At 48.2% G+C, this 18,347-nt stretch overlaps 1 protein-coding gene across 1 annotated transcript in view; it reads right to left on the reverse strand.

Moving 5' to 3' along the window:
• Positions 1–18,347, reverse strand: part of CUL4A (cullin 4A) — a 2,221,838-nt gene that overhangs the window by 1,871,718 nt on the left and 331,773 nt on the right. Inside the window, exon 3 of the mRNA XM_069637151.1 lies at positions 5,167–5,271. Coding sequence (XP_069493252.1) covers positions 5,167–5,271 — 105 coding nt within the window. The remainder of the gene's footprint in view (positions 1–5,166; positions 5,272–18,347) is intronic.

Below are 18,347 nucleotides of genomic sequence, written 5' to 3' on the forward strand. Positions count from 1 at the left end.
TCCCGAGTGAACGACAGAGTTGGGGAGGCGAGGCCAAGTCTGTGGTATCAACCTTGACTCGTGAATCAAAGCCGTAGAGACAACAAAGGAATGCACACACCCGGTGAGTTAGCGAAAGACATGAAAGGCTGGTATGTGTCAAGGAAAGATTCAAGCCCCAACAGTGCATCTCACAATTGAAGGATGCAGGCATGCTGATGAGATGCTAAAGAAGAAACTCTAAAGTTACTGATAAGTGTGAAGCCAGTGATACAGAGTAGCGGAGTGCTCCAGCTAAAGGAAGTAGCCCACTCGAAAGTCTCTGCAAAATGTTTGATGTCTTGTTATAAACCGGCAAGTGAACGAACTTTGAAATACGCAATGCTCACGATTAATCCTGTCAAAAGAGGAAGTGAAAAGGTGATTGCTTTAAGAGAAAGATCTCTTTGAACTTTGTTGATTGTGATATGGAACTTCCAAGACCAAGAGACACTGGGGCAAATACCATAAAGGAGGAATAAAGTGAAAGTCGAAGTGGTCCTGTGGAGATCTATGAAAAAAGCCTTGCACATTTGTCGCCATCAGTGGAAGGTCCGAGATCTGGAATATGAAATAAGATCGGGGAAGGTAACCCCTAACTAATGTGAATAACGCTTGGGGAAGGGAACCCCTGCAAGTGCTGTGATTGCGAAGTCCGTGCCAGACAGAGGGAGACCTACGTGAACTTTTGTTGAAATGTGAAAGAAAGTTTGGAAAACTGGAATAAGTGACTTTAACATGGAAGGCCAAGCAGGCCTCTACCCACGTTTTGAACTGCCTTTTTTATTATAAGCTGAGCCAGACTGTCAATCCTGGTTACGGGGACCGCCTTACTCCGTGCTGTCTAACGTGGAGAGGAGAGCAGACTCAGCCACCTTGATCTTTTATGTTATAACACTGACTTTCCTTTGCATACACATTCCCCTTTACACAAAGAGATTGGGTAGGCATTAGGTTTTGTTAGTATAGGCCATTTTGATTTGACAAAGACTGACTGGGACTGTACTTTCTTTATTATTTATTAGCTATAGGGCAAAATAGGAGTTTTTCCAAACCCTTGAAATTGAATAAAGGTTTTGAAACGTGTAACTCTTGTGTCACTGTCATACTTGATACCATGTCTCCCTTAATTTCCAGAGGTAAGGGGACTGGCATCATCTCGCAAAGCCCATTCAATGGGCGAAAGCACAGGCAGGCCCTAAATTGGATCTAAGATGGCCGTCGGTCTGGCAGGCTCCGCCATGTGCCTCTCTGCCATTTTGAAGCATTGTGCCACGCCCTCTGCGATGGCCCGGAGCCACGAGAGGCCTCAGACATGGGAGTATACACCTCGGGTCCTCAGAGATCACGCCGATAGGCGTTGAGCCCTCGGCCGGCCAGTACTTCTAACGCCCTGACTCACGACCTTGGAGCGAGTGCCGGTAGGCTGGACGCCCTCGGCACCTGTGCCGGTAGCTGTGCTGGATCGAGCCGAGGACAGACTCTTGGAGGGGGCACTCGATTATCCCTTATCCCTAGGGTTTGAAGAAGATGAACTTCATTGCCCTTCTGAGGACAGCCCGGTAGGGCCCCTGAACCCCTCAGCTTGGGAGCCGATAGCCTGGACGGCCTCATGTCTGCCCACGGAAGAGCCCCCGGGTCCCCTCGGCTTGGGAGCCAGTAGCCTTAAAGGCCTCGGACCTACCAGAACCTGAATCAGAGGAACCCCTATCTGTGGGAACCCCAGGGAAGGAGTTGCTGAGCTGTGGAGCCGTGCTGAACAGAGGGCCTACCTTGTCTTGCGAGAGGTCCTTGTTACAAAGTCCTTAAGGTGGGGTGGAGGAGAAGTGGGCAAGATCTCTCTGCACTGCGACATAGATTCTTCAATGCCCTGTGACAAGAGTGTTGCAAGCCGAACACGAGTCCCAGCAGTGGCCGGGCCCCAAACACTAAATACAGAGTGCATGGGGGTCCGAGGCCGGGACTAAGCGGTCGCATGAAGCCCATCACGTGAATCCTCCTGCAGATGACATGCGCCGGGGGAGACGAGGCACTGAAGGCAAGTTAAATAAGATTGAAAAAACAAAACGGGGAGCAAGCGGAAAGCTAAAAAAAGGTCTCTGCGCTGGCTGCCAAGTCCAACACCGTCTGTGTGGAAAAAGGGACAAAGGTGAAGTGCCAGAAGGCGGGGCATTCCCTCGCCCGAGGCCGCGCCACTGCATGCTATACTAAATTTAAAGCTCATTTTTTCACTGCCAAAGATTCCGGTACCGTCCCTATGTTGGGGGAAGCCCACAAAGACAGAGGAAAGGGAACGGGATGTATGAGTTAATATTGTGCATTTTTATGGGTGAGGTCCTAACATCTGCTTGAGGCTGGGTTTTTGTTAATTTAGATTTTTTTTTGAGTTATCAACTTCAAATGCCAGACATACATTAAAAAAATAAAAATAAAAAATAAAAGATTCAAAGGCCAAGTAATGTTCATAGTTTAGAGAAAAAGCTCCGTTATGGTAATATACTTTGTTGTTGCTGTCACATGCCAGTAAGCTTTAAAAAGAATCCTGAAACACAGTCTAGTACCACGCATTTTAAGACTGTTCCACCATTGGAAGTGTAAACTCCTCATGGTCACATTTTAGAATGATTTGTGGATTCTATGCTGCTTTGCTTGCTCAAGACCATATCGCAAAATGGCTGCTTGGGGTTGTTAATATAAGCCTAGCATGAAAAGGTCATAGTTTGTATTGAACAGCGTGTGAAAGTAACTGTAAATTTATACAGGCTTATACACAGGTGAAGTGCTTCAAAGCACTTCCAGGCGGGACGGGAACAAGGGAATACAGAGTCATTCTTAGGCCTTGAAATTTCCGAATGATCTTGCAAACTTGGGCTGTCGGCCTTACTACAAGTGCAGGTGTAAGACAAAAAGGAAGGAGCGAAGGGGGAGGAGAGGGAGAAGAACATACAGTCTTTAAGCTACTACTCGGCCAACCACGTTTCAGGTAGTCCAAGTGTGTGACAGATGGTAAGGCAAAAAGGGGGGGGGGGGGGGGAGGACATACAGAACAAAACAAAAAAGTAAAAAAGCTACCGTACTAAGCCTGGCGGACTGGACCCAGACGTAAGTGGCAGACATGGAATGAAAGGGGAAGGGGGGGGGGGGGGAGGAGGAACAAGTGCGCCCAGTCCAATGACTTGGGTCAAGTGCAGAGAGGTTACCATTCACAAGGAATGAGTAAAGTGCAGAAGTGGTGGGTGGAGTGCAGAGGCCTAGGGTCAAGTGCGAGGACTGGCAGGGGAGCCGGAGACCGGTGTGGTTCTTACCTTTCCTTAAGATCGGGTAGGCACCCCTGAAGCACGGAATTGTGTGCATTACTCGGGAATCCACATTCACTGTAGAATCAGGCTGTTGCAGTCACCTAACTGGGTTCTTCTGAGATGGTTGACAGGAAAAGCGAGAGGAAACAAAAGTGCAGACTGTATAATTTGTATGTCTGAGTCATATTCCCAAACAGTAGCCTCACCATGTTTGTGTCCCATTTAAGAATACAGTCCTGCATAACAAGTTATTATTTGATGTAGAACACACACATGCGACTGTACTCCTCTACAAGGAATAACGCAGCCTTGCCCCATTGTACCCTCTTCTGTGTGCCCTTCAGGATCTTATATCAAGAGTGTATGAGCCTATGAGGAGTACACTTGTAAGCACTTTGGGCATTGCTTGGCAACGGTTTGCTTCAACTTTGACAATCAACTTAACAGTACCATTGTAACAGAGATAGAAGCTCCCACTTCCAAGTAAAGGTGGGATGAGTAAAGCTCTCGTTTGGAGAAATCATTTATGACCAAGTAAACCGTCTCTAATGCCCGACGTTAGCCTTGTAGGACCTACTTTCAGACTGTGATTAAGGCCAGTACTGTGGACAGTGGGAAGTAACACCTGCAGATGAGATTGTGCCATCGCTCGGATTCACAGGCAGCCTCTAAGAACAAAATTCACCAGGTCATAAGAAACCTGCTCTCACTTTTTCTCCTGCTTTCTGTACTCCAAACAGAACGTCCATGTTGCCTAGCAAAGAGTGTTAAGAAATAATTTGTTGCAGGTTCCACAGAAAGATAAGAAAGGAAGTGCAAGGGTCAATGACTGGGAGCTGCTGCCCCTTGCATACTTTGTAAACCCCTAAAGCCAGAGAATTGTTACACAGGCAACGAGTTCAGTTTCATGGATAGATACTTTACTCTCATATCAAGAGAAGAGCATGACGAATTGCGGTTAGCACTTGCACAGTAAAAATCTGATACTATTGGTAAAAAGACATAACGTTTAAAAATGTTTTTAAAAAACCACAGGTGTGCGAAAGAGAACCATTGAGTGCGGGAGAATAGATGTGTTGCTATGCTCAAGTGACAAGTTATTCTATGGCCTCTTATTTAGAGCTCCAGTCACAGTTAATAACGAGTAGCTGTGTGTAGTGAAACGTGCCCTTTGCTGGGATTGCAAAGAAATCAGACTTTGGAACTAACTTGACCAGTCAAGGTTAGGACTGGAGAAAAAAATGTTGTCTAGTAGTTCCTAATATTCTAGACAACTATCATCGGAGGGAAAAGTTAGCAGATTAGCCTAAGGAATCCAATGCAGATTTCAGTACTTAACTAAAGCTCCAAGCTCTGAAGTTCAAATCTCGACAAAGATACAGCATTAAGTGCACAGCCATGAATCTCAGCAAAAGCGCACCATTTAGTGAGGCTCATGCTCACTAGAGAGCCATTATTATTTTGCCACAAACTAGTGACTCACATAATACTGTGGCAATACCGTTGCTATTTGAGGCTCTGCAATTCTATCAATTCCATGCCTGTGATGTGGATATAGCCATCTCATTGCTTTGACTCTAAGACACTTCTGAAAACATGTCTTAACAGTACAAGTATAATTATTTTCTGTAACTTGGCGATACCTCGTTTTAATGTGGTCATTGCCTTGTGGCAAATGTTAAAATGTTTGCGAGTCTAGGCAAAGTTCAACATCTTAATTTAATACTTTAGAATGAAGAAACATTGGTACATATATTTACGTTTCTGGGATGGTGCGCTAGAGACTGGACAATCCAGGCCTATGATGCGCATGTTAATTTCGCCATGCTTTTCAAAGAGTAAAAGGATATTCTCTGAACTGGACGATCTGTGATTTGACATGCTCTTCGCAGACCTGGCGTAGCTGTTTGTATAGTGTTGGGGAAACTTTATAGGAACAGAGATTTTCAACTGCCTAGAAAACGAGAGGAAAGGATTTATTAAATACAGTTAAGAACAAATCTGCACAACAAATACTTTTCAGCGTCTGCATGTATGAATAAATTATTCTGAAACAAGATAAACTATGTCCAATTCAATTTGAATTCAATTTGACAGTTTATCTTGTTTCAGAATAAAATGATCAATCACCTCAGAGCAAACGAATAATTAGGTTTTCCAATTTTCAGTGTTTATTTTTAAATGTTTATTGGTTTCCACATAAAAAGAAAATTAGCAAGCTCTACATTAGCATTGTAATTTACAATTTAACCATTAACATTCTTTCGCTCCGTTTCCTAATTTACCTGCTCAACTTAAAGAAAAAAAAGAAGAGCATAATGTCAATCAATCGACTAATCAAAAAAAACAAATATGTACTTCCGTGTTGAGCCCTCTCCTCCGAAAACGTTTTTCCACAATATACAAAAAAGAACTTGCTTTTAATGCCACATGTAGGGCAAGTGGAAGCAGCAAAGGCAACGCATAGAAAGTTATATGCGAGATATCTTTCACATAAGAAAAAAATAGCTTACATTAGAAGTGAAACCTCATTTAACACTAGCTTCACAATCCTAACGTGCATGCAATTCTCTTTATTAACTTTAGAAACACCACTGGTACACTCCAAATTTAAGGAAAAGTAGGACTCCATTTTTTTCATGCAGATGAAAAGCACAAGGTTAGCAGTAGAGGACTACCTGGAAAAGGTGCATGCGAATTGTTGCAACAGTTAAACACATGGCATGAAGCCAATAAAAGCAAAATATATATATATATTTTTTTTTTAAAACAGACATATGGAAAAAGACCTACGTATGACCACATTATCAATCAGTGCGTAATTCATCGTCGCTGCTACAACCCTCGCCAGGCAATTATAAAAATTGCCAAGCGCACACAGAAAATAGCTCGAGTAGGCATGAACATTGTGCTCTGGGGCCTTTTGATATAATTCATATAATTATATGAAAAATTATATTATTCATATAATTAATAAACTAAACTTTAGCAGTTATAACTGAAAAGTGAACATGTAAGTTTGGTAGGGTTTTACTGGTTCAAACCTTAATCTGGAAAATCCAATAGTAATTAGAATGGTGTTCTGTATATGTAAATTGTGCACCATGGGAAATGTGCAATAACAAATATTATCACCACATTACCATAAACATAATGTTCAGTAACATTTAGACCATATTTGTTTTCTTACTCCACATAAGGCTTCTTAAATATAACAATATGTTCATGTAGTGTTTAATGTTCTACGCACCATTACAAATATAAAATTCATACAAACTACATATAAAAATGTCTTTAATTTTCTTCCAGACACCAGCAATCGAAATGTTCACCAAATGTGGAAATTCAACAGAATTACCATTAGTTAAGGGCCAATTAATAATCAAACTGGCATGATTGATAAAAAGATAATTTAAAACAAAAGACCATTTATTCAATGAAACGCAAAATTAATCAATTGTAGATGAGCCTTAATGGCCTCTAAATATAGATATAGTTTCATAGCGACATACGCAAGCACAGTGAATCAAACATTTAGACACATACAATGGTCCCTTGGGACACACAAGCCAACAGCACAAGTAGCAACTGACAACATATAAGCAGCAAGGTGCTATGCCTCAAATAACTGATAATCATGACTCAGTCCAGTCCTTTCTCCTACACTTCTCAAACTTATTAGGGAAAATGTCTCTCGTTAGCCTCCTGGTCATAGAATTGCCACCATACTCACACAGTGTTTTCAGTACATAGTGTTGCCACCATATGCGCATATAGATTCACATGTTTCACTATGTACTTACCCACAAGTCTGAGGAGCAGACCTCAGTCTCCTTAGGCACTGTAGTCAGGGCGGGAAACTGGCAAACACCAACTCAGCGAGGTCCATGCAAGGCGGAATGTAGGCAATGCTGCGTGTGCCAGTACTTGCTTCAGCGCGGGTCAAACTGAGCGCAGAGCTCCAACAACCTCACCTTTACTCCTCCGTAGTGCGCACCGTTCCTCCAGACCGCCTCAATACCGGCTCTAGCCTCGGCCCATGCCTATGTCCTCCGAAAAATCACCAGCAAGCGGCATTGGGCTGAGGCGGGGCTTAAAAGCCTTACATAAAGTCTTGTGGCCATTCCAAGCCACGTGACCATTGCACATCTTGTGCGTGGCTCAGGAAGGCCCCAAAACGACTATCCTCATGGGAACTGTAGTTCCCCAGGCCCCAATTCCTTACATGAAGAGTGTTTTTAGGACCATGGATAGATGGACTGTGTCTAAAGCTCAAAGTGAATTTCTTCAGGATGAGATTGTTTCATCCCTTTTCGAACAGTCTTTCACTTAGCAGAAGACTCACTCGATTTCACTTTACATTGTCCAAGTATTTGACTTTGACAATTCTTTGATTTATGTTGTGCTATTTGACATGAGCAAACTGGGATTAAAAAATGACAGTTTTTTTCCCCATACCAAGGACCTTTGCGAGCACGTGAAGCAAAAAGCTATTACATACCCACTTGCACAAAGGAACTGTAGGAAGGAAATAGAGGCATGTGTCATGAGAGGCGGGGCAGGGTAAGCCCATCCGCGGAGCATAAAAAGGGATCGGTCAGGTGATCTATTTTAACATTTGATGTGTCGAAGGACTATTGCAGGATGGTTTGGAGGTAATCGTTGGGTTTTTAGGCCCTCTTCCCTACGTGTAGGCCTAAAACTACAAATTCTTGAAGGTCTCTGGTAGGTTTCATATCAGTCACCCGTCGTCGATTACCTATAAGAGGAAGTCTGGAGGTGGGAAGGTCATTGCAGTCAGTTTGTCAGTTTCAGTGCTATTTGGGCCCTGTCTCTGTCTTGCAAGGCAAATAAAGCAGTATCCGTCTTTACTGCAAACCAACACTGAAGTGTGGGCCTGGATTCTCTGACACTAGCCGAATGATTTTATAGATCCCTGGGATGATTCACTAGATGTCATAACTTCTCCTAGAGGTGGAGCCCTTTCCCATGAGGCCAGGGAGGTGAAACTGCTAACCGATAGATGGGGGTGGTATAATGTGGAAGGATCTCATGGGGAGGGGCTCCCCTCTTCTGGGGATAAGGACGACCATCTAGAGTCCAGCACTTATGAGAACATCACACGCCCACATACTCTAGCCTCTCTTTCCTCTGCCAACATCTTTATAGACAGTAAACCTATGTGCTGTTACAAGGCAGAATGCTCTTGAAAGTACTGAGACGAAGAACAACTGCAGGAACCTAGGTAATCCAAGTACTGGGACGAGTTAGACCCGCAGACCAATGAAGATAAAACCTGTGAACGAGACAAGGGACTTCTACAATGGGGCCAGACATTACTGGCAACATCGTACACAAATCGACAATGGACTTGGTCTCGGGCAGCTGTGGAAGACTGCAGGTGTGCTGCGCACCAAACCCATAAGATTCAAATCTGAGTTGCTGATCCAGAGAGAGAGAGCGCCAAGGACGCCTGCAGTCCACCGGGACGGATGATCAGAAGGTCTGCCGAACAGACCAGTGTAGAGCAGTTTCGAGAGGAGGAAGGAACGCAGACAGCAGCCAGGTGACGCCGTTGCACATTTGCAGGGAAAGCAAGACAAATGGAATACCCACCATCCCAGCAAGCCCCAGCGACGTGCCAAAACCCTCAACCAGGTAAATGGTGGCATGGGAGACCCGTAGGGGACGCAGGGCTGCTCACCAAGATGGTGCATGCAGTTGTCCCTAGGCCCCTGTGCAATCATAGGGTTTAGGTGGCACGGCAGGGGCAAAAACCCTACAAACCTTCTCATCGCGGTGGAGGAACAAAGCCTGTTGACCACCAGGGAAGGGTCAAGGACCCAAAGCACCATAAAGAGAACTTGAGATGGAGAGTCCCTCATGACAGTGGCAGAGATAAGCCCACCTACAGCCAAAGGAGGGTCAGGAACCCTAAACAAAATACGAGTCATCTTCCTTATGGCAGTACTTGGCAGGGAAGTGTACCAAGTGGGCCAGATCAAAGAAGAAAAGCCAGGGTCATGGACCCTCCCAACACGTAGAATTGGGTGTTCGAGGTGTGAAGCCTAATGAAAAGAAACCATGGGTAGTTATTGCCCCTGGTAGTAAGGAACCGTTAACAAAATCCCAGGAGAAGGGAGTCATTCTCCTGGTAATCCAGACCGGCAATAAGGTCCAAAAAGGCCTGGGGAACGAAGTAATTTCCCTGGGCTGAGACTGGACTTCAGGAGAAGTGGGACATTCTCCTGGCCCACCAAGAAAGTATTGTTTGGAACTTTACCATCAGGAGAAGGGATCAATTCCCCAATACCACCTCCCACCCCCCACCCCCCGACAACGTGTGAGACACAAGACTGTTCTGAGATTTGGGAACTGTTTCAACAAACCAGGAACCATAACCCAGGAGAAGAGTCTCTTTCTCCTGGGACCATTCTTTAGTTTCTAGTGGGACAAAAGAACAAGTTACTTTCTTACCTGGTAACGTTCTTTCGATGGGATGGTCCGACGACGTATTCCATATCTATGACATGTAATCACCACAGCTGTGCTGCTTCGGAAACTTTTTTCGGCGTCTGCGTCCTGCGTCGATGACGTCGATGCGCCGTCGTCGAGGTCCTCCTCCGACGTCCGACGTCATCCGATGTGATAAGTAGGACGCACGACGCCCGTAGCCTCAGTTGTAGTTTTTTCCCCCCAGAACGTGTGACACTAGTCAACTGCCAGTCAGACACAAAGCCTTGCGGAACGTAAGCTGCAATCGCAAAAGAAATTCTGCAGCGGGGAAGGCAGGGCGGGAGCGATATGGAATACGTCGTCGGACCATCCCATCGAAAGAACGTTACCAGGTAAGAAAGTAACTTGTTCTTCGAGGGGATTGGGTCCTCCGACGTATTCCATATCTATGACAGACTCCCAAAGCAGTACCAGAGCAAGGAGGAGGGAAAGAATTTAGAACCAAGATTTAGAATAGCCAATCAAATAGCAGAGCAAAGGACCGCCTTGCCAAAGGCCAGATCCTGTGCTCGGATGGAATCGAGGGAATAGTGACGCACAAAAGTATGTACAGAAGCCCAGGTGGCTGCATCACAGAAGTTGCGAATAGGAACACCCCTCTGCAGGGCAGTAGACGCAGCCATACCCCTGGTAGAATGGGCCCGCAAGCCAGCCGGTGGGTCCTTACCCGCCAAGCGGTAGCACTCCGAGATGGCCAAAATAATCCAGCGAGACAAAGTCTGTTTCGTCACAGCTTGCCCCAAACGCTTTCCAGCGTAACCAATAAAGAGTTGATCGTCCACTCTGACCCTGGACATGCGTGAAACATAAAAGCTTAAAGCTCTCCTAGGATCAAGCCTATGGAGCCTCTCCTCTTCCTTACCAGGATACGGAGGAGGATAGAATGCCGGAAGAACAACCTTCTGGGCCAAATGAAATTCCGTCACTACCTTCGGAAGAAAAGAAGGACGAACTCTAAGGACAACCCTGTCCTTGTGAAATACAGTGAAGGGAGGCTTAACTGAAAGTGCCTGTAACTCACTCACTCTGCGAGCGGAAGTAACCGCAACTAAAAATACAGTTTTCAGAGTTAACAGCCTCAAAGGGCAAGAATGTAAAGGCTCAAACGGAGCACCCATAAGAAACTTAAGAACAAGGTTTAAATCCCAACCGGGCACCAGGAAAGGTGACGGAGGGAACACATTAGTGAGCCCTTTCAGAAACTGTGAAATCAAAGGGATTTAAAAGTAAGAACACTCTTCAGACGAGCGCTTAAAGATGGACAGCGCCGCCAGGTAACCTTTAACGGTACCCACTTGCAAGCCCCTGTGGGCCAAAGAAAGTAAAAAGGACAGAACCATGGGAATGTCACATGCAAAAGTATCCACATTCTGAACTCTGCACCAGTCGCAGAACTTACGCCAACAGCAACGGTACAGAGACTTTGTTGCTGGCCTTCGGGCCGAAAGCAACACCTCCATCACGTCCTCAGGGAGGTCCCAATCCTTATACCTCAACCTTTCAGAAGCCAAGCGTGAAGGTTGAGGGATCTGACCTCTGGATGGAGAACCTGACCCCCATCCCGTGAGAGCAGATCGTCTCAGTAGGGAAGACGAAGTGGAGGGCAGATGGATAAGTCGAGAAGGTCCGGGTACCACGTCCTCCGAGCCCACGCCGGGGCAATGAGGATCATCCGGGAACCGAACTTCCGTAACCTCCGCAGCACTTGCGGGATGACGGGGACTGGAGGAAACGCGTACAGCAGCGGGAATGACCACTCCACCACAAACGCGTCTCCTAAGGCTCCTTTTGGAGGAAATTCCCGCGAGCAAAACCTTTCGCACTTCCGGTTGACACTGGAGGCGAAGAGATCCACTTGAGGGGTCCCCCAAAGGGCGAAGATCTCCAGGAGAATCTCCTGAGCCACCTCCCACTCGTGAGAGATTGCGCTCTGCCTGCTCAGAGCGTCCGCCGTCACGTTCTCGTCTCCGGCCAGATGAACTGCCGAGATCGAAACTTCCTGCTGGATGGCCCAGAACTCGAGCTGCATCGCCTCCCTGCACAGAGGAAGTGACCCTGCCCCCCCTTTTTGTTGAGGTAGTGCATGGCCACTGTATTGTCGGTCAGGATCAGGACACTCTTTCCTCGCACAGTCGGCAGAAAAGCCTTCAGGGCTAGCCTGATGGCCCTCAGCTCCAAAAGATTGATATGGAGTCTGGACTCCGACGGAGACCAACGACCGCTGACTGTCAGCCTGTTGGCATGAGCTCCCCATCCCGTGAGGGATGCATCCGTCACGATCGTCACCTCCGGCCAGGGAAGCCAAAATGGAGCCCCCTTCATCAAGTTGCCTTCGACGGCCCACCACAGAAGATCCCGGGCGACCGAGGGCGGCACCTGAACCGGGTCCGACATCCTGCCGGAGGACTGCGACCATTGCGTCTTGAGTGCCCACTGCAAAGATCTCATCCGCAGGCGAGCCTCTGGCACCAGAAGAATGCAGGATGCCATGAGGCCGAGCAACCTCAAGAACTCGAACGCAGGGAGCGTCTGGGCATGCTGAAACTTGTGCACCATCTGCTGAATGTGAAGAGCCCTCACCTGGGGAGGAAAACACTGCCCCAGGGAAGTGTCGAGCACCGCTCCGATGTACTGGAGCCGCTGTGTTGGCGTCAAATGGGACTTCTTTAAATTGAGGGAGAAGCCCAGCCTGTGAAGGGAGCGGCAGGTGACGGACAGATGATCCAGGACTTGCTCGGGAGAGCCCCCCCTGATCAACCAATCGTCCAGGTAGGGGTAGACGTGAATCCCCCCCTTGCCTGAGATGCGCTGCCACCACCACCATGAGCTTGGTGAAAACCCTCGGGGCGGAGGTCAATCCGAACGGCAGGACCCGAAACTGAAAGTGCGAGTCGCCAACCGCGAACCTCAGGTACTTCCTGTGCTTGGGATGGATCGGCAGATGGAAGTAAGCATCCTTGAGGTCGAGTGACACCAACCAGTCCTGAAGCTGAAGGGCCTGGAGGACTTGAGAGAGAGTAACCATCTTGAACTTGTCCTTCCTGAGGAGTTTGTTCAAACCGCGCAAGTCCATGATGGTCTCAATCCCCAGTCTTTCTTCGAAATCAAAAAATAAGGGGAATACCATCCCTTGTTCCTCTCCGCTACAGGCACCAGTTCTATGGTGCCTTTCTCCAGCAGGGCTTGAATTTCCTGCGCAAGGAGCGGATCCAGACTCTGCAAAGAGGTTCCCCGGTGGATTGTCGCGAGGCCTGTGCCGAAAGGGAAGACAGTAGCCGTGGGTTATGATCTCCAGAACCCACACATCTGAAGTAATGGCTTGCCACTCTACAAGATGCTGCGCCAGCCTTCCCCCAACCGGCGAACCATGGGACATGGCCTCACGACTGAATGGGAGCGGCTGCGGCGTTACCCGAGGGCAAAGAGGCAACTGCCCGAGCGGCCTTGGCACCTCTGGTACCCCTGCGATGGCCTCTTTGACTGCCAGCTCCTCTCGCTTTACTGAAGGATGAGTAATAGCGAAAGGAACCACCCCTCCACTGCTGTCCCCTAGGACGAAAAGGCGGAGGTTGGCGAACTGCAGCGCCCAACGACTTCGCTGCAGCCTTTGAGGTCTGCAACCTCTCAAGGCTCTCGTCAGCCTTGCTGCCAAAAAGGTGTTCACCGTCAAAGGGCATGTTGTGGAGCCGGGACTGCACATCAGGAGCAAACCCCGACTTCCGCAACCACGCAAACCTGCGTATCACGGTGCTCGCCGCCATGGACCTACTGACGCATTCAGCTAAATCCAAACCCGACTGAACGGACTCACACATGGCATCCTTACCATCCTGGACCATAGCAAGGAAACCATCCCGTTCGTCCCCTTCGGGAATATGTTCAGCCGCCAACGCAACACAGTTCCACAGAGTGTGTGTGAAACGAGACAAGGCACAAATGGAGTTGGCCGCCTGAAGCGCCATACCACCAGAAGAAAACACTTTCTTCGCCCAGCCATCAAAACGTTTGTCGTCCCTATCAGGAGGGATGGTAGGGTACGACGCCTGCTTTGCCGGGGCCGTGGCCGCCTGCACCACCAGACTCTCCGGAGTGGGGTGCCTGGTCAAGTAGCAGGGTTCGCTACTGGCTGGACGGTATTTTCGCGACAAGGATCTGCCCACCGCCGGGAGACTCTCCGGAGCAGTCCAAGCCGCCGCCACCCTTCTCTGTAAAGCCATATGGAACGGCAGTACCGGGTCAGTTGGGGGACCAACATCAAGGATGTCAGTCAGATCATCCTGCACAAACTCCCCTGGGGGAGCAGACCATCCCAAGTACTCAGCAACCCTAGCCATAAGGCGCCGTACGAAGAATCGGCATGAGAGCCAGGCTCAGGCCTACAAAACTCCACCTCCGGAGAGGTGTCCAGTCCACTGGCATCATGCAGGGACTGTCTCAAATCGTCAAACTGACTATGGCCCGAGACAATTTCATCTGGAACCAGACTAGGAACCAGGCCATCAGAATCCTCATCCGCCTCTGAAATATAGTCCAGGTGGCGAAAAGAAGGCACCCGAGAGTGCTTGCTCTTAACCAGAGCCTTCCTAGGGGGTTCTCCCGTGCCACGGGGTACCTCCGACACGAAAGGCGTCGATGGCGTCGAGAGAACCGGCATCGGCGTCGAGAGAACCGGCATCGGCGCCGAGAGGATCGGCGCCGAGGAAATCGGCGTCGACGTCAGACGCAGCGCCTCCAGCATCGGCGGCGTCGACACAGCCCTCGAGGCCGGAGCCCCGAGCGTGTCCCTCGACGACCCGAGCGTCGACGGCCTCGACAAATCCTCGAGGCCGGAGCCTCGAGAAAGCCTGTCGACGCCCTCGACGCCTCAGACGTCGATGTCTTCCTCGAAGACTTCACAGGTGCACACGGTCTCGAACGCGTCGAGGACCGGGACCTGGAACGGGTACGGCGAGAACGAGTCTCCTTGTCCGGACGGGACCTCTCCCGTGACTCGTGCCGACCACTCATGCGAGCGGTGTCTCTCGACCTCACACGACCGACCCCACTCGGGGGCGCGGACGGCGTAGTACCCTGCGACTCAAGAATCGCCAGCATTTTCTTCCCGAAGGAAGCCCATTCCTCCGGCGTCGCACGGCTGGTGGGGTAAGCGACGTGCCGGGCAGAGTCCTCCGAGGAGGACCTGGAAGACGACCGGTGTCGGCGCTTCCGAGAACGCCTCGAAGAGGCTGAGGAGTGGCGAGACCTACTCCTAGAAGGAGACCCACGAGACTTCCGACGATGACGCGGAGAGTCACCCCTCGAATCATCCGTCGAAAGCCCCGCAGACTTCGACTTCCTGGGCTTGGACACCCGACCTACCGACAATTTCTTCTTACGTTCTCGTAAGGCTTTGGACGTGAGCGACTGGCAGTCGATACAGTCATCCGTGTCGTGGGCCTCCCCGAGGCACCAGAGGCAGGCGTCGTGCGAGTCCGTCACCGACATCTTGGACCCACACTCCCCGCACTTCTTGAAACCCGGACGCGGGGTCGAAGACGAAGTAGAAGACATCTTCAAATTTACACAAAACGAACAGGTTCGAAGAACCGAGAAGAACAGAACTCCAAAGAGTCGAGGCGTGAACCGAGAATCACGAAGCAACACGTTCGCGGAAAAAACGGAACTGAGGCTACGGGCGTCGTGCGTCCTACTTATCACATCGGATGACGTCGGAGGAGGCCCTCGACGACGGCGCATCGACGCAGGACGCAGACGCCGAAAAAAGTTTCCGAAGCAGCACAGCTGTGGTGATTACATGTCATAGATATGGAATACGTCGGAGGACCCAATCCCCTCGAAGTAAGGTTTTCTTGACACAGGACGGTGGACACTTGGGTCGACAGACATCCTGACAGTCACCATCTCTCACTGGAAACCCCTCTTTGGAATAGGGATTATCGGTTTTCTTTTTCTTTCCTAGTCAATAAAAGTCTTTAACCCCAAACATGCCACCTTTGCATCAGACAGTCTCCTCCTTATGCACCCTTAAATACCCCTCTGGAAAAGACCTTCACTTACAGCCCTTTCTGGCCCAAATTCAATATCCCATATCAGCCATCCGGGTGAACAGTCTTGATTTGCGGTTAGTAGCATAAAAGGTGATTAGAAGCTTAGGCAACGCTCATCCCATGCCTCTAACCTATGTGGCAAGTGTGATGAACCGAGGGAATTCGTCCCTTCTCCCCAAGGGGTAGGCCCCTCTGTGAGGCTAAGGAGGTGGGCCCGCTGCGCAATACCCTCTGTAGGAGTAGAGGGAAGAGTGACATTGGGAGCGACTCCACCCTTACGGGACAAGGACTCCCGTTCCTGTGAGACACTCTTGTAAGGGAGGCATGGTATCACAAGTATAACACTGACACAAGAGGTACAAGTTTCAAAAACATTCAATTCTTGGGGTTTGTAAAAACTCCTACTTTGCCCTATAGCTAGCATGGGAGTTAGTCTACCATCAAATAATAAGGAAAGCACAGTCCTAGTCAGTCTATGTCAAATAAAAAAATTGCCTATACTAACAAAACCTAATGCCTGCCCCATCCCTTATACAAAAAGGGTTAAACGGGGAATGTGTATGCAAAGGAAAGTCAGTGTTATAACAAAGGATCAAGGTGACCAAGTCAGCTCTCCTCCCCATGTTGGACAGCACAGACTAAAGCGCCCTGCCCATAAACAGGATGACACACTCTGGCTCAGGTCATCAAAAAAAGGCAGTTCAAAACGTGGGTCGAGGCCCGCTTGGCAAATGCTCCGGTCACCAGTCAGGATACCGAGACACCAAGAGAGCGAGAGAGCCACAAGGAGAAGAGGCCAGCGGAAGAGAGCCAAAGGAGAAACCAAGCGAAGGAGAAGGTTGCATGCCAGTAGAGGGCCCAGTCACACTCCCCCCGACAGACTAAAGGTAACAGAGGAGTCTCAGTACAATTGACGAAAACGTAAAACCAAATCTGAGGAACATGAAAACCATTGATGTAAGAAGAAAGATCAAAAATAATCCTGAGAGAGGGATCAATGGAACATGGGTCACACTATCCTACGAAGAAGGGAAAACAACCAGTTACTCCAGGAATGTTGAGGAGATTATAAAAGAGAAAGAATATTCTACAGTGAAGGGCAGAGAAGCCTCAGGAATAAATATACCAGTCAAACTGTTCAGAGCCTGTGGTCGATACTGAGATGGTTGGCACTACTGATGTTCCTCGGACCCAGAAGTCAAATGGGGCACTTAGGATGTCAGAATCCTTCAGCGGGTTAAGGAACCGTTATATACTCTTGATGGGCCCCCCTTCCAACTGCCAGTCAAGGCACTTGTTAACAAGATCAAAAGCCACAACTTAGATGATGGGAATTGAAAGTATTTTTAATGAGCCAGACTAAGATATTAAACATGTCCATGATACTTTCTATTTTTGCTATACCAGCTTTAAAGGAATGGTTCGCCCAAACATTTTTATTGCAAATAAAGGGGCAATAAAAAAAAAATAAAAAAAAAAACGATTGCCACTTTTTTAAAAAAAATTTTTTTAAGTCCCTATGTAAAATTTTGAGAAAATGAAGCTCAAAGCGAACACATGGGGGCATCCATTTTGTGAAATGGATGCCCGCCACTGTGCTTGCTTTGGCTTTTGCGGCACTAATGAAGGAAAAGCCAGCCAGCTGTAGTAAACAAAAGCTACCACTGGGTGGCTTTTCCTTCATTGGTGCCGGGACTCGGAGGACAGAGACCGGAGACTACAAGCAGAAAAGCTGCAGCTGCATCTCGGTAAGTGCTATTTTTTTTTAAAATAAAAATAAACACTAGCTGCGTTTTTTTTTCTAAGTTTTCTGGGCTGGAGGAGTCCGGAAAACTTAGAAATAAAACCGCAGTGTTAAAAACATATTTATGTTTGCGGTAGCTTTTGAAGCTACCGCACACATAAATAGAAAGTTATTGTGTTTGAAAACGCTGCGGTTTTTCTTTCCAAGTTTCTCAGGCTCCACCGGCTCGGAGGAGCCTGAGAAACTTGGAAAGAAAAACCGCAGCGTTTCCATGCCGCAGTGTTTCTGCCTAATGCTGTTTTCCCATTTGGGGCTCTCGGGCTCCCCACGGGGAGCCCGAAAGCCCCAAATGGGAAAGCAGCATTAGGCAGAAACACAACGCGGTTGTGTTTGTAAACGCTGCGGTTTTTCTTTCCAAGTTTCTCAGGCTCCACCGGCTCGGAGGAGCCTGAGAAACTTGGAAAGAAAAACCGCAGCGTTTTCAAACACAATAACTTTCTATTTATGTGTGCGGTAGCTTCAAAAGCTACTGCAAACATAAATACAACATTTTTAAAGCTGCGGTTTTAGTTCTAAGTTTTCCAGGCTCCTCCAGCCCGGAAAACTTAGAAAAAAAAACACAGCTAGTGCTTATTTTTTAAAAAAATAAATAGCACTTACCGAGATGCAGCCGCAGCTTTTCTGCCTGTAGTCTCCGGTCTGCGTCCTCCGAGTCCCGGCACC

The sequence above is a fragment of the Ambystoma mexicanum genome, chromosome 7p, assembly GCF_040938575.1.
Source record: "Ambystoma mexicanum isolate Mex_15411 chromosome 7p, UKY_AmexF1_1, whole genome shotgun sequence".
NCBI lineage: Eukaryota > Metazoa > Chordata > Amphibia > Caudata > Ambystomatidae > Ambystoma > Ambystoma mexicanum.